The sequence below is a fragment of the Anoplopoma fimbria genome, chromosome 16 (assembly GCF_027596085.1).
Source record: "Anoplopoma fimbria isolate UVic2021 breed Golden Eagle Sablefish chromosome 16, Afim_UVic_2022, whole genome shotgun sequence".
NCBI classification, from domain to species: domain Eukaryota; kingdom Metazoa; phylum Chordata; class Actinopteri; order Perciformes; family Anoplopomatidae; genus Anoplopoma; species Anoplopoma fimbria.
Window position 1 is genome coordinate 1,120,156 of NC_072464.1, and position 20,301 is coordinate 1,140,456.

Sequence of the window (20,301 nt, forward strand, 5' to 3'; positions counted from 1 at the left end):
GTATATTACTACAGTACATTTTTTAAGTGATGATAATAATAATGTAGTGTAATGTAATGTAATGTAATGATATGTAATATATATACTACTGACTGTAAGTCGCTTTGGATAAAAGCGTCTGCTAAATGACTGTAATGTAATGTAATGAAAAAAATTATTAAAAATCACTGATAAACCAAAGACAGGAGGGTTTTACTATTTCTCCACTTGATACAATGAATATATTTGCCCCTAATATTTATGAACCATGTCAGAAATAGATGAGCTCAATTATCCATAAACAAAAAAGAGTCAAAATGTCAAAAGTCAGATAGTCAATTTTTTGAACCCAAATCGTTTTGACCCAAAGCCACATTACAAAACGTATCAACCATTTAAAAAATAAATTCTGCACGGTTAAACCTTCAATATATCGTTTTATTCAATGAATTTGTTGGACATTTGTGGAAACAGGCCATTACATGTGTTCCTACGCGGATGTGTTCATCTGCCTACAACTCCCGTCATGCCCCGCGGTGATTTCTCCGGAAGAAAACCTCCGTTTTTCTCTTCCACTTCCTCTTTCCGTCAACGGAGTTTAGGTATGACACCTACTATCTGATTCCCTTCGTGAAATCTGCTTTAAATCATGTTTTTGTTAGTTCATCCACTGTAGTACGAGACTTCTAAACATTCGTTTAATGTATAAGAATAAGTTCTACTGAGTATTTTATGGAAACGCGTTATTTAAGCAGGTATTTGATGTTCTGTGTGTCTCGGTGGCGGTAACATGGTGCAGTGAGCAGGAGGCCGGTGTCCGCCAGGCGGGACGCTCTGTGACCTACTGAAGGAGACAAACTAGACAGGCTTTCATTTGTTAACTGCCAGTAAACTTTGCAGCAAGTTGCGCTGTTGCTGTCAAACTACTCTCCACTGTAACCCGTAACGCTAGCATACAACATGTCCTGGTGGCTAGCTAGGTGTGCTAATGGTAGCTTTAAGGGAAACATCAGGTCAACGAGTCTCACTGCTCTGCAGCCTCCTCTGCTCATGGCTGCTTAATCACCTGAAACAAGAACTAATGTGTTTAATAAAGGCAGTCATTAGCTTTAGCCACAGGCCTCACAGTTAGCATACAACATGTCCTGGTGGCTAGCTGGGTGTGCTAAGGGTAGCTTTAAGGGAAACAGTTGGTCTGGAACATACAAGAAGTACTACCCTGAGCCTTCCTCGCTGCACTTATTGCATTCGTATTAGTTTACTGCACTTATCCTATTCGTAGTAGGTTGTAGCACTTACTATATTCGTATTAGTCTGTTGCAATTATTATTTTCGTAGTAATCTGCCTCTGCACTATACTTTTGCTCTGGCTTATGCTTTGAGATGCTTGTTTAAGAAAGGAGATGCACTTATGAATTCTGGTAACTAGTAGTTCTCTTGAATACCTATCACCTGAATCAAGAACTAATGTGTTTAATAAAGGCAGTAGTTAGCTTTAGCCACAGGCCTCACAGTTAGCACTCACATGTCTCTGGCTGGTACATAACAGTGTCCTGTCGTCTTGTTTCAGTACACGATGGGACGTGTGATCAGGGGACAGAGAAAAGGTGCGGGCTCCGTGTTCAAAGCCCACGTCAAGCACAGGAAAGGTGCTGCTAAACTCCGTCACATTGACTTCGCTGAACGCCATGGTTACATCAAGGGGATCGTGAAGGTAAAGTTTGTTGAGGACTCAGAAAGTTATTAAGGAGCAGGTTGAAGTCGTCTTGGTGAATGCAGGCTGACCAATGTGTTCCTCTACCCTCTCAGGATATCATCCACGACCCTGGCCGTGGTGCTCCCCTGGCCAAAGTGGCCTTCCGTGACCCATACCGGTTCAAGAAGAGGACAGAGCTCTTCATCGCTGCTGAGGGCATCCACACCGGACAGTTCATCTACTGCGGCAAGAAGGGTGAGAAGATATGAGAATACAATCTTGGATCAGCAGATGAACACCGAACCTCAACTGCTTTGAATAGTCTGTTGTCCCAGCACTCTGTTTGGTATATGACCCAATGTGGTTCAAATGTGACGGGGTCATTAGAGATGCAGTTGTTTTGCTTGCAAAAGATGGATTTGAAAACAATATTTTGCTCTAATGGTTAACTCGAAATACATTCAGAAGTGGGATTTTTCAAAGCTTGACAGAAATATTATAATAATAATAATCAATCCTTTATTAGTCCCACAATGGGGAAATTATTTCTCTGCATTTAACCATCCCGGAGGAGCAGTGGGCTGCAATGAAGCGCCCGGGGAGCAACTTGGGGTTAGGTGTCTTGCTCAAGGACACCTCGGCATGTTGCCGGTAGAGGGGTTTGAACCACCAACCTTGTGGTTACTGGACAAGCGCTCTACCTCATGTGCCACAGCCGCCCCAATTATGGCCGACTAAAACATGAGGCCAACATTTTGATGGTAACCACTTTTGTGACTTGAGTTAACCCATAGCGTTTTAAATGCGTTCTCAATAGAAACATTTTGAGCTTGTTTGGATGCATTTCTGACTAATTTACCTGCATCTGTCTTTCTGTAAGCTTTTGAATGCCTTTATGGTGCCTCAAAATCATTTATTGCGTGCATTTTTCAGATTCAATCTTACATTTGGCAGCCTACAAGAAGTTGCATCCAAAGTAGTAATGGTGCTCTGATCAGGATTTCTTTGGGGCCGATCAACAGAAGCAGTATAGTCCAAATCCGATCATGAGGCTGTTTGAAGTAATTTCTCCACGGCGGTCAATACGATGATGCCCTTTGTGTGCATCTGCTTGATTCTCTCTGGGTGGGAAAATTAAAATAGGTTGGCATGTATTATCAGACCAAATGAGTATTGGAAATGTTAAAAATTAAAACGGGTGCATCATCTGGTAGTCTCTTCTGATCGGCCTTTTATAGAAACCACCAATCAAACTGCTTAGAATGATCTTCGGCCGATAACTATCAGTGTCCGATTGATCGGAGTGCCCTTTAAAGTTGTCAGATGGGATTGTTAGAATGATGACAAAGCAGGTTCTTGTAAACTGGTGAATGAGGTCACATTGAGTGTTTGATGTTTCAGTGTGACGCCCGTCCCTTACTTTTTTATTTATTTTTATCCCACAGCTCAGCTGAACATTGGCAATGTCCTGCCCGTTGGCACAATGCCCGAGGGAACCATCATCTGCTGTCTGGAGGAGAAGCCCGGTGACAGAGGCAAGCTGGCCCGCGCGTCAGGAAACTACGCCACCGTCATCTCCCACAACCCCGAGACCAAGAAATCCAGAGTCAAGCTGCCCTCAGGCTCCAAGAAAGTTATCTCCTCTGCCAACAGAGCTGTTGTCGGTAAGGACCATCAATGTGTCTGATGGACATGATTGTTCCTCCTTGACACTTTGACATCACCTTATGAGCCAACGATCAGCAGATGTGGTGTTTGAACTAAAGAAAACGAGTGTATCAGTGCATTTTCTGACCAGCCCTGTTTGTGTGTGTGTACGTTAAAGGTGTGGTTGCCGGAGGTGGTCGTATTGACAAGCCCATCCTGAAGGCTGGTCGTGCCTACCACAAGTACAAGGCCAAGAGGAACTGCTGGCCACGTGTCCGTGGTGTGGCTATGAACGTAAGTGAACACGAGCATACTGAAAATATGTTCTCTATGATGCAAACCAGGTACAGCTGGTTTCTTTTGAAGTCAACAAAGGATGAGGAAAAGCAGACAGGAGCGAGAGATTACATATAGACTAATGGCAATCCTGATTAAGTGGGTGCATAATCGCAAATTGATTCCATTGACGGCTCTTCAGAATGTAATAGAATCTAACAGCCTTATTCGTAGGCTGTGTATTGCAGTGGATCAGAACCTGGAGAAAAGTTTATTTAAGAGAAGCCTCAGGGTGGAGAGAAGGATGTTTCACTGTCTTGCAAGGAGGTGGAGGTTATGATGAAGCTTCAACAACGTCTTGTAATTTATACATGGCTCCCCACAAGATCTCAATAGCTAACGGGAACTTTTTTCCCAAACATCTGTTCTTTTAATCCTGGTGAAGTTTAAAGAGTTTTGCAGACATTACTGCTCCACTATGTAAAAGGTGGTGCCGACATGAGGATGCGGTCTTGAATGTTGAAGCATGTATGAGGGATGGACCACTAAACCTTCTGCTTATTGGATCGTGTTGGTTTAACAAGAATCCCTCACAATAAGAGTCCAAATTTGTCTCAATGTGAAGCACTTTGTGACGGTAATGTCTTAAAATATAATAACGGCTCACTTAATAAAAGCTTGTTTGGCGTTGGGTTTCTGGAGCTTATGTATTGCACTCTGCCACGTCAGTATAGAAGACATTTTCTGTATAGCTGAAAAGAGTTCGGCAGGAAGTTGAGTTTTGTTCTCGCTGGATGTGAGGATGCAACTACAATAACAAATCCTGGTTCCTGTGACTGATGTCTTTTTTTTCTCCCTCTCTCTCTGTGCAGCCCGTTGAGCATCCCTTCGGTGGTGGTAACCATCAGCATATTGGCAAACCCTCAACAATCAGGAGGGACGCACCTGCTGGTCGCAAGGTCGGTCTCATCGCTGCCCGTCGTACAGGCAGACTGCGCGGAACAAAGACCGTCCAGGAGAAGGAGAACTAAATCTGACTTTCTTGATAATAAAAAAACGTGTTCCAAAAGAATCTGTTCCGTTTATTCATTTCTGGGTCCACACAGGTTTGATATTGTGGCGGTAAAATGATCGAGTAGATATCGATAAGCCCTTTTCTCACAGCTGAGAATGAGGAAAGTAATGATTGAACGCCGTTTCGTTGGTTAAATCCTTTTTACAGCTTAGAGGCGACTGAATAAAGCTTTTGTTAATGTTTTCTATCACAAGTCAAACTGTTTGCAGTGTTTGTGCTATAGAAAACAAATGAGACCATGATATTGGCTACTTATCCAACCAAACTGCTGTTAAAGCAGGATATTGTATTAGAACATATCTTAGACTGATATTTTTGTTAAAACTATTACATGATTAAACCTGTAGCTGTGGAATGTGATTGAGAGGTGTTTTCAAAATGTTCATCTTTTTAATACTAAACCACAAACTAGAGCCTTTTTAAAGGAATATTAAAGTGGGATTTATTACAAAATGTTGAACTAGTGTGAGCTAGGTGTCCCTGTGGAGCGTATGTACACTAGAGGGAGCCCCTGTATCAGGACACAGCCCTCATGCCAATACTGGATCTATTCATAGGCTGATTTAATAGTGCAGACATTCCAAAGTTTATTTGGAAATGTTTTCTTAAAGATGTTTTTGTTGACCACAAAATGAGGGGATTGTTTTCATTTGAGACATGCAGAAGTCATCCAGCTTTTCTCATGATTCTTTTTTTCTCATGACATAAGCAGGAAATGGTGTCTTGGGACCACTTTAAGGGTGCCCCTTACCATCCCCCCTTGAATTGCAGAGGCAGATAAATAGACTCTGGGTTCATAGTAGCCATGTGTCAAACTCCAGAAACACTGGATCCTACTTTTCCCATAATGCAACTCAGTGGCAGGAACATCTTTCAAAGTATGTATTGCAGGGTTGCTGTGCTAAGTTCAAAACTTGCTGGCTGGCTTAGTCACATTTACAGAAAAAGCTAATTAATAACACAACACACTCAGTTGCAAGTTTATTAGGTACACCAAGCTAACGCTAATGCAGTCACATCCAACAGTACTGCGATATATCTACATTCATAACAGGTGAGTTCAGTTGTATGTTCATAATCATGTTGGAGGGTGTAGTTAGTAGTGCTGCTGAACTGAATTGCATTAGTTATTTCTGTTATTTAGATGAATGGAAGTAGGATAAATAAGTTCAACTTCAGCACAAAATACATCCTCCAAACTAACAGAGTATTCAACTGCATTTGTGTCAGCTAGGTGTACCTAATAACCTCATCCTAAATTGTCAGATGCCGAAATAACAAACCACTCATAACTTCCAAACTTGGTACAAAAACAATCCGTCAGCTGCTAGCTAATGTGTAATAATTGGATTCTTTCTGGATGAACTTTGGTGTTGCTTTGTAGATGTTTTTCGGTTGTTGTCCGCAAGTAAAAATGAGACACGGGCAAGATTCCATGTTCTTTATTTGCTAAGGGCGCAATGCTTTTTTTGTTATATTTCTGTGCACAAAAAACCTCACAAAGTGAAAGTCCACATCGCGACTGTAGCTCCAGAATTCAACGTCACACCATGGCCAAAACAAAAGTCGGCAAAAAACAGGGCGCAGAACTCTGTACAGTCAATATCTCCTTTAAAAATAACACAAGGACAAAAATGTTCCTCTTAAATCAAATTCTATTTTTTTTTTGTGAAATACAACAAAATAAATTCTATAAAATAAGAGCAAAATATTTAAATATAATACGATGGGCAGAATATTTTCATTTGCAGGAGTATTTGGTATGTTTTAGACAAAAGAAAAAGAAAAAAAAAAGAAAAAGAATACATGCATTCAAGTTACCAATTAAATACAGTATTTACTGATGTTTACCTTTTACTCCTACAGAATTACAAATTAGCTCAAGTTGCAACATGACTAACCAGCCGCTATTCTTACGGTACGACCCTGCTGTGGGACCTATTCTCCGTGGAGCCACAGGGCGAGGGCCTCAATGCTGCCCAGGATCATCACCCAACGCAACCGAGACGCCAAACCTGACCGGCTCCAAGGCAGAAAGGCAGCCGATGGGCAACAAGTCTGTCTACTACTAGGCTCTATTGCAGAGATAGAAGCAAACCACACAGTCTATTATACACCAGGTGACCCCGGTGCAGCATTTCTGTTGCATATGTGTTTCATTTTTCAGAATTCCTAACGATGAAAAGCTAAGCTGTCTATCCCACCAAAAACGGACTGCCAAATGTTGAAGTTGGAGGATTATAATGTGCAATTGAAAAGCCACTTATTCATACATTGGTTCAAAATATCGCCCTCATTGTTGATAGGGTAGATGAGTAGAAAAAAAAAAACCCAAACAAAAAAAGAAAGAAAAAAACCTAAGGGTCACAACACCCCTCTGGAGATGTGGATTAAGAACAGCTTTAGGTTGTTATGATCACAAGTCTTCCCTTGGGCTACACTATTCTGGTGAGAAGCCATGCTAAATGTTACAGCATATTAACTAGAGCTTCAAAAAGGATTGAATTAATTACCAGAACAAAACAAAAAAAAAAAGAAAAAGAAAAGAAAGGCAATGAGTTTCAGAACAATGTTGCATCACTGCTTTTTCACATCAACCAAAAACACCGTAAAAGTCCACCCAACCATTCCATATCTCACACTAAAACCAACCACAGCTCGTGTGTTGATTTGGCATGGGTCATAAGGTTGCCAAGGAGCTTAAGAATAATAATATAATTATGATAATAACAATGCGTCCTTCTACAGTTGAATGACCAGTAACTGTCCGATGGTAGAACAAACTTTACTGCTGAGCATGGGTGATAAAACAAAGAGGAGTCGTTGTCTTCTTACAGTTTTTTTTGGGCGTTTTTCTTATTTATAATATCCATTTTTGTTTTTTTTCATAATATCTGCGACATCTCCCAACAGCAAACCACACAGAGTTATGCTACTGGGGGATCTGAACAGTCAGAAACATTAACATACTATGTACACCTTTTCGTCGTGTAGACAAGCGCGTCAGCATCGTCAACTCCGGGTGAATTTGTTTTTCTTTATTAGAACTCTTTGTCCACTCCCCTCGCCTCTGCAGCCGCCAGCGGGCCCCTATCACGCCGCCAGGCAAGCCCCAGGCCAGGAGAGAGCGCCGCCCGGAGGCCAACGGGGGAGAGGTGCCCCGTAGAGGGGATGGGAGCCCTGGCTCTGCCCTGCCCTGGGGCCAGAGAGAGAGAAAGAGAGAGAGGGAGAGCGAGAGAGAGAAAGAGGAGCCCGACAAGGAGCTCTGTTGACCGAAGGATGAGAGGAAGGAGAGCGGGACGATGGAGGCTCGAGGCACAGCAGAGGGGGCGAGGGTGGGACGTTACTCCTTAGGCGGGGCAGGCGCTGGGGTGGTGGTGGTGGTGGAGGTGGTGGGGACTGAGGCGGGGGCCGGGGCCAGGGCCGGGGCTGGGGCCGGGCGACCTCCTCGGTGCTCTCCCAGTTCTCTTGTGCTCGCGGGCCTGGGCCGGGAGTGGGACCAGGGCCTGGGGTTGGGGTGGTCTGGGCGGGGCCCGGAGTCGGGGCGGAGGCAGGACCGGGACGCTGAGGGTTGTTCATGTGCTGAGCAGCGGGCCCGGTGTACGGCTGCCCATGGGGGTGGTTGTTCTGTTCGGGGGGAGAAAGTGGACCAAAATCAGTGTTTAACAACAGCAGTTTAACTAAATGTATTTCTAACTTAAAATAAATTAATCTAATTTCATGAATAAACTAATCCTCCTAACACATGTATCTGTATCTTAAGAGAAAAAAAACAAACATTAAATATTTTTTGCCATGGTTGCTGGCCAGACTGGCTACAATATTTAAAGCCACCTTGTGCGTTGCTACTCTCTGCTCTGCTATAATAAGAAGAATCAAACGGTAAATATGACAATCCAAAAATCCCTTGAGAGATGAAAGCAGCCAGAATGCGTTCCATACGTCACCGCGCTGACACGCTACCTGCTGAAACTGAGCGGTTCCAGGAGAGTGCGGGTACAGAGAGGTGTCCTCGGGTGGGGAGGAGTCTTGATCATCAGGTGCTTCCTGTTCATCCGGCTCCTAAGCAAACATGAGATAAACGTTATCACAAATTAATTTCTACCTAACAAAGTCAAAACAGGCTATACTGCTATTGAAAAATATGCACAGCAGGAAATGCTAGTTGTATTTGAACACAACAGTGGGTGCAATCTGAGCTGCTGGGTTTTCAGTGTGAAATAGAGAGTGGGGTTGTGTGGGAAAGCCAAATTTCCATCTGCATTACGATTGCGAGTTAATGAGGTTTCGATGGGATTTGGTAGTATGTGTGGGTGGATTCTACACATGAGAGCATCCTGATGCTAATTCTTTAGAGAAAACAGCTCACAGGAGGCGACCGTGCACCTTTCTGCTCTTGAGATTGTTTACAGTGTTCTACTTTCAAAAGGACAAGGCTGGAGAGAAATGTTCTCTTCTCTTACTGTCAACAAACACCAGCCTAACACACATCTATGTGTCATGGTATTGTGTTTAACATGTGCACATATACATATACATATATATGTATATGTATATATATATATATATATATATATATATATTACAACATGATGTGAAGTCATAAGTGGAAATACAACAGATCCTGTCAGGCTATCAACACAAATTTGTAGTGTGTAAAAGTTTGTGTACTAAGAGAAAACATCATAAAGACCATCCTTGTCTGTTCTATATAAATCTAGCTATTACTAATAACTGGGAATTTAACTGCCTCCGACATTCTAAGCAGTTTTATTTTTTAATATCTGATTTGATGGAAATAAAACATGATTGACAACCTTGTGTTAGAGGTCGTTTTGACAAATTGTGTCCTATTTTTTCTAAAAGGAGTGGTTCTCCCAAATAATAGGTGAGAATGTCTAAGGTTAATAGGTAATAAGCCTATTAATACCTAGTATATTGGCTACGATAGATTACTGGAGGACAGAATCTCTCTTAAGGCACAGTACAGCTGTGGCCTCACAGCTTACATATTGTAACTGAACCTGACTGAACACTGAAGTATAGATGAGCTTTCAATCAGATGCAGGTGGCTGGCGGCATCACAGTTTGAGTTGGGGAGGAAGAAAATATTGGCCAAAACAAAAGAGCTCTAGATGGAGTCAGTGATGTGGCTTTGGCGGATCACTGGGGCCGGGCAATAGGACAAGCAGAACAGAGACCTGTTCACTGTGTGCAGCTGCATTACATGACTTCTTAAGCCAGTTACACAATGGGGCACCTCACAGGCAGCCTGTCCACCTATTCTCTTGCTATACCAGTGGACTAGATGGCAATTTTGTTTGTCATTTATCTACGGTCACAATCTGTGTTGCTAGCACATCATGTAAATCATTTGAGAAGTTAACAGAACAACAAGAATACACATCTACAGGTATATACTGTGAGTAAAACTCTGTTCACAACTCAAAGTGCTAAATTATTTCCAATCTGGCAGTTTGTATAGCCTTACTCAAATCTCCTGTATTTATGTAACACTTGCATATCACATAAATGCATATCAAAAAGGGTACAAAAAGAAAATGGAGCAAAGTTGACAAAATGGGAAAATCTATGAGGACTCAACATGACACAATGCTTCTAGCCTCTGCCACTGATGACTAGTTAACCTACAGGAAAGTCTCATTTGAAGTGTTAACTGTGTTGGTGATCTAAACATTGGGCCAATTGTTCATTGTTTCTCTGATGATTCTTTAATAAATAATAAAAAAAAAAAAAGATTTGTTTTCATTTCCTTCCTTTATGTTGTGGTGCCTGGAAATACTGACCTTCCCTGGGCTTCCCTGAGTACACTTGAGCTGTGTATGGAATATTACAGGAGAAGTGTGTCATTGGACTGGATTTGTCAACATAAAAATACAAGTAACTTATTTTACGTGAGAACAAAAAAAATGATATTTGTATGCATTGTGAACTGCAGCCATGAATCAAGACAAAACATATTCAGCATAGCAAACATAGTCATAGCTGTAGCTTAGGGTGGACATTTAACATTTAATGGCTTGTTGGAAACAATTAATGGGTCCATGAATCTACTCAATGTCAGATTTAAAAGTATTATCTATAAAAATCATTTATTCTATCAAATGTCAGAAAAATCAACAAGCTAAGAAACCCAAACATATTCAATTGATAAGGACATGAAATAGAGAAAACGATAAAGTAATCATTAAAACTGTTGATCATAAATTTTCATTCCAGTACTTCATTAATGCCTTCAGTGTAATAACATATATGTAAATATACAGCCAGTTAAAAGCTGGTCCTGTTATGCCGTTAAGTGGGTTGTAAAAGCTCATCTGGCTCAGTCATACAGTATTTCTCTGTTACTATCACCACTGTACACTATTGTTTACACGTTACCATGGCAGCATCGGCCATGTAGTTAAGTTATACTGATGTGTTTTTCTATTATTCATATATTTGCATGCATGCAACAGAAAGACCCCCCCTCCATATTGTCTTTATCAGTTAAGTCCGACAGCGATTTTGAACAGCTGTTCTGAACTACAGATGTTTTCCACTGTATACCTACATCCAGTGTCCCACGGCTTTATACACTAATGGTTGGGCTCCCTAAGCACAGTCCCTAAGACTGGAGGCTAATGTTCATGTGCATTGTAATGTGTGTGACGGGGACAATGTGAATGTCATTTACCTCTTCGGGACAAAGTTCACAGGCCTTGGCAAGTGTCATACGTGCGCTGTGCGAACGCTCCAGGAAGTAGCCGTTGGAGGTCTCGTTGCTCTGAACTGGAGGGGACCAGTTGTTGTAGGTGTACTGGGGGTTCCCTGTGTACGGCCTCCTCTCCAGCTCGTCCCCTAACCACTCCACCGCCCACGTCCACTTCCGTTTAAGATCACCATTGCTCTGCGTGCACAAGAAGGAAATGGTGATTAGAATTGCAGCTCTACCTGTAGAGGCAGTGAATGCAAGAGGCACGGTTTTATTAACAGGAAATTAGACTGTTTTTGTGTTGTGTTTTGACAGAATAAAAAAACAAAAAGAGCATTGGCTCTAATTCAGTCAGTCTTGAGTGTATGTTTGCTAGTGTGTCAGAGGGATGGAAACAAGTAGAGAAGAAAGACCTGTGTAGTGAGTATTACAAATATTAGGACTTTTTTTTTCGATGACCGATCCAACCATCGTTAATCGATCATGACAAGGGCTGGGACTATGCCTGTAGTGCCTAAGAAGCCGCACAGCTGCTGCAACAACAACCGATGCACAAACAAGTTAAATCTATAATTTACCACTAGCTGCAGTGTGAGGGCAAAACAGGCAACCGAGTCCCATTTTCTACCCATCTGAGAGAGTTAGTAGCCTGTGGTGCGTGCGTTGTCGTGGACACATGCAGCCACTTTCCCAGTAAGTCTCCACCGCATCCATTAGTTTAAGCTACGAAGTTGTCAGCTGTGTGTCTACAGGGATACTCTGCACACTGTTTGCACCAGTGTATTGCGAGCCCGGCGTAATGTTGGAGATTGTCCGGTCAACATAGTGTGTGTGTGTGTGTGTGTGTGTGTGTGTGTGTGTGTGTGTGTGTGTGTGTGTGAGACGATGAGTATGAAGTTAGCATTAACGTTATAGCTGTGAACGTAGCAGTGCAGTGTGTGTACAGTTTATCAAAGCTAATATATCTTGCTTGCCAGCCTTGCTGTTTAAGTGAAGGAAGTTATCCCTCTATTAAGGTGGGCTGACCTTTAAGGTGGACCAACAATTTTCCTTAAAGTGACAAGCCACTCCTCTGAGTTTGGTTTGGTTTCTTAATAAAAAAAATATCTGATAGACTTATAGCAGAAATCGTTAAAAAGTCACATTGTCGTTAACAGTTAAGTATTTATTATAATTATTTTCCCTAGAAAATACCAATAAAATTCACTCTATTGCAGGAGATACATGCTCTTCACCAAGGAAAAGTAACTGGGTCTGACAACAGTAGAACTACAAAATATGTCCTCCCCAAAGTTTTCCAGTCACAAATGTATTTTTGTGTAGTGTGACGTGTAATTAACGAGACAAGAGGAGAGACAAAGAGAGATCGCTCCATCTGTCAGTTAGTGTACCTGCAGGATCTGGTAGGCCACGGAGCAGTTGCTAAAGAGGGCCACCATGCACTTGATGCACTGGTAGGCCCGTTTCTGGTAGTGGTTCTTGGAGCGCTGGATGGTGTCAAATAGCCCATCTCTGTCATCGGGAATGCCCTTCAGCACATTGTGGATCCTACAGGAGCAGACGGGGGAAAGGACACATTTAAACTCTGATCACATGCAAAAACAACGCAGCACTCGTACTCGCACTCGGTCTGACCTGTGTGTCTGCCAGGAGTCCTCGATGAGCAGGATCTGCAGCAGCAAGTCCAGGTAAGGCCTCAGCTCATAGGTGTAGGAGTACGCCACCTGCACACGCACAACATGCATGATCTGAACTCTCTTAGACACATACAAGGGAGCAGCTTACAGAATTATAGATGGTTGAAATATTTACCTGCCAGAGCAGCTCACTGAGCACAGTGGAGGAGAACTGAGGGTTCTCCCAGCAGCTGAAGCGGAGCAGCTTCACGGTCTCCTCAGAGTTGCTGCAGTCCTCGATGATCTTCTTCACGTAGCTGGTCCTCACAAACAAGATCTCCGCCACCAGCTGCTGCACCGGCATCACTGGGGCCGTCAAGTTGGTGTCACCATACGGGTTGGGGAGAGGAGGGTTACCTGGAGAGGGTAAAGGGGGAGGAATTTAGAGTAATTAGTCTGCGATGCATGTAGTTATTAAAAAGGCAAAAATATGTGTTTTCTTTAGATGGTGTACGTCTATGAAAGCCCTCAGCTCCAAGCTCTGCCCACACAAGACAAAGGCTCAGAGTGCCTGTTTTTTCAGTCACTAGATCCTGAGCAAGGATGAAAATCCTCATCGGGCTCCAACTCTGCTTCTTGATTTCTTACTGGCTCATATCTGCAGAGTTCATATAACATTTTGTGTAGCTGAAGAGTAAAAAAAAACAAAAACCCTCACCATTGATGGAGGACTGCATGCGTGCGGAGACGTCACAGCAACGGACCAGCTGGGAGACCACAGTGTAGAGCTTGCCCAGCTCAGCGTACTGGTACTTAATGGGAGGGCCGGGACCCTCGTCCAGAGCCACCAACATGAAAGTAGCAGGGACGTTCAGCTTCAACAGCTGGGTCTTTTCTGCCAGCCCTGAAAATGGGGGAGGAGGGGAGGAAGGAGAGCAGCATTTTAAGTCCCAGAAAAATTATGAATTGCATTTTTACATAAACCTTACTCGTACAATTCTCAGAGCAACAGGTGTACATGTCAGGAGGGTGATTTACGTGCGCTACTTACCCAGATTGGCATACATGACAAAGAGGTTGAAGTACTGCTGCAGGTGACGGCCGTGTTCAGATACCTCTCTTCTGAGCAGGTTGAGTACGGCCCTCAACAGGTGGTCACTTAGACTGAGGTTATCACAGCCCTGATGTACAGACATGTGAAAAACAGACAACAACAAACCGTAGCAGGGTTACAACAAACCAAATAACACAAGGAAACAAAAAACTCTGTTAACCTGCTTTGCAAACTGCTTTAATAATCTTCAAGGAAAGTCCTGATTCACAACAGCTTCAGGTATCTTCCAGAGATAAAAAATTTCAACAAGTCTGGCACCAACCTGAGTGGAGGGTCCGGGCGAGGCGGTGGGGGAGGGGCACGGCCCGTCTTGCAGGGAGAAGTGAGCGATGAAGACTATAAGCTTGGCAAATGCGCCGCGGACCTCGGCACTCGGGCACTCGAGCAGGTACTCCGAGAACCGGTTGGGGTAAGCAAACAGAACCTTGTGTGCAAACCAATAGCGTACATTCTTACTGTGTCTCAGCAGGATGCAGAGGGCGTCATACCTAGAGGGAAGGACAAAGAGAATATAATTAGATAGGACGATGGAAAGGAGAGTAAAACCAAAAACACAAGAGGACAGAGCTTACCAGTCGCTGGCAGGACCCCGTACTACTTTCTTGGTGTGAAAACCTGTGCTGAAGAGGAACCTAGCAGCCAGCTGAGCACTTATCATAGCAATCTCCTCTGCCTCTGGCAGAAGATGGTCTTGTCCTGGTAAAAAAAAAAAAAAAAAGAAAAAAGATCAACCAAACACAGTGACAATCTTCCTGGTAATTCGCTTATAAGTACATTCACATGAGCTGACAATCTAGGAAGCTAAACAAAGAGACCAACGTAAAAAGCTACATTTTACTCGCTGTTTGATCAAATTACTGACTTGTTACCAAGAGTATATCTTGTGAGCAGTGATTTGACATGAATAGGGATGACCCAGATGGAGGGTTAGCGTGGATATGTACAGTACAAGCCACAGCATATATAAATGTACATTGCAGTCTGCAAGAAGTAGGGCAGTGACACACTTCGCCTTTGTTTTGGCTCTGTCCTCCAGCACACTGGATTTGAAATCCTATAATAAATAAGGAGGTTATAGAGCAGACTTTCTGCTTTAATTCTAATTTGTCTTTTTTCTCCTCAATTTGTGGACTATAAATACATGTGTTACAATGCCTACACAGATGTAAACATCCTTGAAGTTAAGCAGTCGGCACCATTAGTTCAGTCTTTGTTACAATCAAAATCCAATGTGCTGGAGTACACGAATACTATGTGACTGTATAACATATATATCTTATCGTGAGTAGTCATGTAAAAGACACTGAATGACAGAAAACCCACATCTCATCCTTGTTCAAGCCAGTAGCTCAGAGGATGCTACAAAAAAATGTGAAGTGATCTCCGAGTAATGCCAATTAATAGTAAATCAATTCATATATTCATTGTCTAAAAATCTAGCTTACTACAATACATTTATTTTTAAATATCCTTTGCTGCTGCTGAAAGCATTTTTTTAAAAAGATACAAATGCCTCCCAACTGGATACAAAGTAGCAAACAAAAGATACTGAGTGCCCTCAACCATCTATTTTCCTGTGAAACATTACGGGGCCCTGGTTGCATTAATAATGCATTACTGAGGCAGTGCATTTCTGGGAAGCCCGTACTAAACACTACCGACTACCAATTATTTCCACTAGGATGCTGTACATTTACATCACTTTAAATGTATATATTATTTTAGACAAGCAGGCCAGAGATTAGTGATAAAATCATAATGGCAGCTGGTATATCTTCAACAGTGGAGCTAGGATGCAGACTTCATCACTGTGAAAAGGATCAAAGTAGCCTTCTGGGAGTATTGGATATGCAGAGTCATGACTGGAGGAGTGACGTTATGCTGTGAAACTTTAACAAATCACACAGCAACGCACATGCAAGGGCTGAACTAGTTTGTAGCATCAACAATCTATTTTATGGTATATTGTCGGGGTTAATGATCTGTGTGTTATTGGCCTATTTTATCCTTCTTAATATTGTTCCTTGTGCATATTTTGTATCACTTTTCTACAACCTTATTCAGAGGTTTTTAATATCAATGGGAACTTACCTGGTTAAATAAAATAACTAAAAACACCTACACAACGTGGGAACATCAGATTGTGTTCATTACGTTTATGTTTAAAACCAAAGGTTTGATTTGAGGTTAACTGGCTACCTAGATTAATTTAGCTGTAATCATTTAAAATACAATAACACATAATCAACTGAATTCATAAATGAACGAATTAGCAGCACACACACACACACTCAGGAAAGAGGCATACCTGGAGGAGGGTTTAAATAGACACTGTTACAGGTCAGAAGTTTCTTAATGAACTGGAAATATTCCAGGCTGTATTGCATCCGGTTGTGCATGAATTGGACGTTCTGCTTGCGGACGCTGCACTCGATGACACCAGGCATCTTGACCTGATTGGGCTTGGTGGAGGAGATGGTCAACTCCGAGATGTATTTGACAAGCTCGCTGTCCTTGTCCAGTGAGTCCATACGCTCATAGAATAGGATGTAGGCATTCCACCAGCGCTTCTGCCTCCGGTACGACATCCTCTTCATCATATGATCGAACACCTCTCCCATGTATTCCCCCCCAAAGCACTGGTTCTTCATCTCCTCCTCATCATCCATCTTGCACTCAGTCACGTCGCCGTCGTCAAACTTGTACCAGCGGTTCTTCTCGCCGTCGCCCCCGTTCCTCTGGATTATGTAGGAATAGTAGTGTCCGCCACTGGCCTGGCCTGAGTGGACCAGCACTCCCACCAGACGGTACTTGGAGCTGCCGGGAGGTGTGGGCTCGGAGGGCTCGTTCTGTTGGATCACCTGGTTCTCCGGGTTGACGTCATCGCCCTCGAGCTTCGCCACACCGGCTACCGTGTACGGCTCCATGTCCAGCTCCCTGGGGAACTCAAAGTAGTCATTGAACTTGATGGCGCACTCCCTCTCCCAGTCGTAGTCAAAGCGCTTCAGCTGGATGGCCAGGACGGGCGGCAGCTTCTTAATCAGCAGGCGCTTCACTGTGTCCACCTGACGAGGACAGCGAACATAACAGGTTAGCTCTCTTAAAGAAAATCTCCAAATAACGTTAATGAGGACAGAGACAGAGGGACAGCCATTAAAGCCTCTTCTATTTTTCACATAGCACTTTATTATCACATTCTAATACTGGCTGGTGACCAGGTGGGTGCTTCATTCTCACCTTCTTATTACACTTCTCACAGTGGTAGGCGTTGGCTCCCTCCAGAAGATCTCCTTTAACATACTGCTCCATGGAGTCCAACAGGTTCTGGTGGTTTCTGATGTCCACATTGAGTGTTGTGAACGACTCCTCGCACTCATACCTGGCAAAAACATTATTATTATTATTATTAGCATAACGAGAACCCAAGTTTATATTTCTGAAACTATTTCTAGTGACTAAGCACAGGGCATAAAGACTACACTCACCTATGGGGGCATCCCTGACAGATCTTCTGGTCGGCGAAGGACCCTCCCAGCACCTTGCTCAGCATGGCGGGGTGGCCCAGGGCTTTCAGAGCTTCGTCCAGACTGTCCACCAAAGAGTTGAAAAACTCTAGAGCGTCATGCTGCTCCCGCAAGTTCACTGGCTCACCCCATAACCTGGAACAGATGGTACAGAGATGAGACGATCAGACATCAGCAACTGCCAAACGGACAAAATGCTTAATTATTTTGAGTCTTTGAAATACCTGAACTGTTTCCAGAATCCCCTTGGGACATAGTACTGAAGTCTAGACGCAGCCAGGTGTCCAAAAATGACCTGCAGGTGACGTAGTACCCCGATGTTGTACTCTTTTCTGTCCTCTGATTTACTGGAGGGTTTATCGTCAAACTGATGGTGGTAGCTGAACACCTCATCACGAGGATCCACGTTACTCTGTGGAGACCAAACGTACGGGTGAAACATAACTTACAACAAGTCCACTCATCCACAATTGTTCATTACCTTTTGCTACCGTATGTAGCCCTAACAGCCAATTGTTGATCTGATTTGCAAATGAGCATCTTCATTTTGCTTGAATGCAACACAAACTCCCACTGTACCTCATTCTCTTGCTTCTCATCCCCCGACATGTCATCATCCACATCAGTGCCTGTGCCCTCAATGGCCAGGATGCCATTGCGGATTGGAGGGATCATGTACAGCTGCTGAATGACAGAGTTCATATAACAGGTGGCTCCGGCGTTCTTCAAACCTACGAAGCCTTTGTTGGGCCGCGGCCCCACCGGTGGCAGATACTCCCATTCTGTCAGTGTCTCGCAACCTGGAAGGAGAGGGAAGGGACAACACCCTCATGCATGATGTAGTTTACAAATCATCAAGTGAAATTGCCACACCGGTGTTTACATACCTAAGTAGTACATGTCAGTCAGGGTGTCGACTATTTGCTTGAGATTGCGGACACATCCGACAGCCAGTGCTACAAGGAGCTCAAAGCCGGCGTTGATGGAAGCGGGGGTGCTGCACACTGGGATGGCCTGCTCCGTGGGGAACTCCCCACTCTTCATGTACTGCAGGTACACATTAGATGCTGGGAAGATGAAGTCGTCGATCAGCTCCTAATCAAAAAGAGGGAGAAACATTCTCTTTGTAAGGAAACTATTATAGAAGATTGCATTGACATTTTCAGGTGTGGTCCGTTTGTTTCACCTTGATGAGATTCGCTCCTCCTTTTTCACAGCCGATGTAATACTTCTTCTCTGGTGTCTGGAAGGCTAGAAGCTCTTTGGTAACCCCAAGGTGTCCCTCCAGGATTGTCTCCTCCACACCGGTCTCCCCTGTCCTCTTAACCTCATCCTAGTTAACGAGACATGTTTGTGTACCATTAACTCTGCCGCACACTGAACAACATTTATTTATTGGGAGCATAATGGAACATGTGATTAACAGGCTGTTTTACCCTTATCCGTTTCAGCCAGTCGATCTCGTTGTTGAGCAGCACCTCAGCGTTTGGCAGGTTGATGTTGCTGTTATAGGCATAGTTCAGAAGGTGTCTCAGTAAAGTGAAGTAGTCTCCAGCGTGCTTGGCGCGCTCCTTGGCGGTACTCTGGACAAGACAATTTTCAAAATTAGGATCTTGCAAGCAGTTTACTGGGTTGATGCATTAAAATAAATTGGCACAGACAAATGATAGTCTTTAAGAACACAAGGCAATAGCCACTCACCCCCAGCACGGTGAAGAGGAGGGTGATAAAGAAGAGGAGAGGTCTATGGCCCATACAGCACCTAGTTGCCATAAGGAAAAACTGCTCCTGGGCCATTTGACGCACAGATCTGTTAAAACACAAATGACGACATCACAGTCACAATATCCTGTCAGAACTATAAAAAGACTGGAGCTCAGGACATCTCCGCTATGCAGATCGTTAGATTTATGTTTGGGGCGTGGGACGCATCCTGGTGTACTTACTTGCTGTGGCAGTGTAGCAGCAAGTCAATGATGAAGGTCTGCCAAGCCTTCTCCTTACTGAGTGTGTCCAGAGCCGTGGGCATGAGGGCAAAACACAGTGTCATCACCTCCAGGGCCTCGCAACACACCTGCTCATCCTCCCCATCGGGCTCCTTAGCTGCATTTGTCTAACGAGAAAAAGGAACAATGAAAGCCATTATGCAAAAATGCACAGCATTGCAATTTTTACATTGTTAATCCCTTGAAAGTCCACTAAAACCATTAAGAGCTCTTTATCTCTTGGTTATACGTTGAGATTTTACTGTCCTGCCTCCTAGCTTCTACAAAGTCTGCATCTATTATGGAACTCAGCGCTGCACAACTGCTCCTCTAATGTGCTCCTGCTTCCTATTCAGCATATTATATAATTGTATATAATTGTTTTTTTTAAGTAATTGTACAACATTCAACAAAAAAAAAATAAACCTTTCACAAACATTAGAAGGGGAACTTACTTTCTCGTATATCTTGCTGATTTCTTCATTTGAGCTGAAGACGAGCTGCACTGTGCCACAGCCTGATGCCCACACGATTTTCTGTACCGCTCGGATCACACAGATGTCTGGGATGTACTTCGATGCCTGGAAGAAATTCTGGTGAAAAAAGTAGTCCCATAAGATTTTCCATCTATTCGTCCAAACATGGTGCCTATAAAATCCTATTCATAAAATTGA

The 20,301-nt window shown here is 43.3% G+C and overlaps 2 protein-coding genes across 7 annotated transcripts in view; one reads left to right on the top strand and one right to left on the bottom strand.

Annotated features, from left to right (window-relative positions):
- Positions 1 to 504: 504 nt before the first annotated feature.
- rpl8 (ribosomal protein L8) lies at positions 505 to 4,670 on the top strand. The gene is made up of 6 exons (XM_054614914.1): positions 505 to 581; positions 1,550 to 1,693; positions 1,789 to 1,930; positions 3,121 to 3,339; positions 3,501 to 3,616; positions 4,471 to 4,670. Exons 2-6 carry the CDS (start codon positions 1,556 to 1,558, stop codon positions 4,627 to 4,629), a joined length of 774 nt encoding a protein of 257 aa, XP_054470889.1. The 5' UTR covers positions 505 to 581; positions 1,550 to 1,555; the 3' UTR covers positions 4,630 to 4,670.
- Positions 4,671 to 6,100: 1,430 nt separating this feature from the next.
- Positions 6,101 to 20,301, bottom strand: part of usp9 (ubiquitin specific peptidase 9) — a 40,927-nt gene continuing 26,726 nt past the window's right edge. For 3 of the 6 annotated variants that reach the window (XM_054615956.1, XM_054615952.1, XM_054615953.1), the window contains 22 exons: positions 20,083 to 20,220; positions 19,589 to 19,755; positions 19,344 to 19,452; positions 19,079 to 19,225; positions 18,829 to 18,975; positions 18,530 to 18,737; positions 18,222 to 18,442; positions 17,867 to 18,054; positions 17,604 to 17,777; positions 17,356 to 17,497; positions 16,427 to 17,183; positions 14,691 to 14,814; positions 14,381 to 14,606; positions 14,056 to 14,185; positions 13,723 to 13,908; positions 13,201 to 13,421; positions 13,024 to 13,112; positions 12,780 to 12,936; positions 11,371 to 11,583; positions 10,481 to 10,510; positions 8,637 to 8,735; positions 6,101 to 8,300 (listed from right to left, as the gene is read on the bottom strand). In XM_054615956.1, the coding sequence (XP_054471931.1) occupies positions 7,767 to 8,300; positions 8,637 to 8,735; positions 10,481 to 10,510; positions 11,371 to 11,583; positions 12,780 to 12,936; positions 13,024 to 13,112; positions 13,201 to 13,421; positions 13,723 to 13,908; positions 14,056 to 14,185; positions 14,381 to 14,606; positions 14,691 to 14,814; positions 16,427 to 17,183; positions 17,356 to 17,497; positions 17,604 to 17,777; positions 17,867 to 18,054; positions 18,222 to 18,442; positions 18,530 to 18,737; positions 18,829 to 18,975; positions 19,079 to 19,225; positions 19,344 to 19,452; positions 19,589 to 19,755; positions 20,083 to 20,220 (4,407 nt within the window). In that variant the 3' untranslated portion in view covers positions 6,101 to 7,766. The remainder of the gene's footprint in view (positions 8,301 to 8,636; positions 8,736 to 10,480; positions 10,511 to 11,370; positions 11,584 to 12,779; positions 12,937 to 13,023; positions 13,113 to 13,200; positions 13,422 to 13,722; positions 13,909 to 14,055; positions 14,186 to 14,380; positions 14,607 to 14,690; positions 14,815 to 16,426; positions 17,184 to 17,355; positions 17,498 to 17,603; positions 17,778 to 17,866; positions 18,055 to 18,221; positions 18,443 to 18,529; positions 18,738 to 18,828; positions 18,976 to 19,078; positions 19,226 to 19,343; positions 19,453 to 19,588; positions 19,756 to 20,082; positions 20,221 to 20,301) is intronic. The other 3 variants (XM_054615957.1, XM_054615955.1, XM_054615954.1) reach the window with 2 other exon arrangements.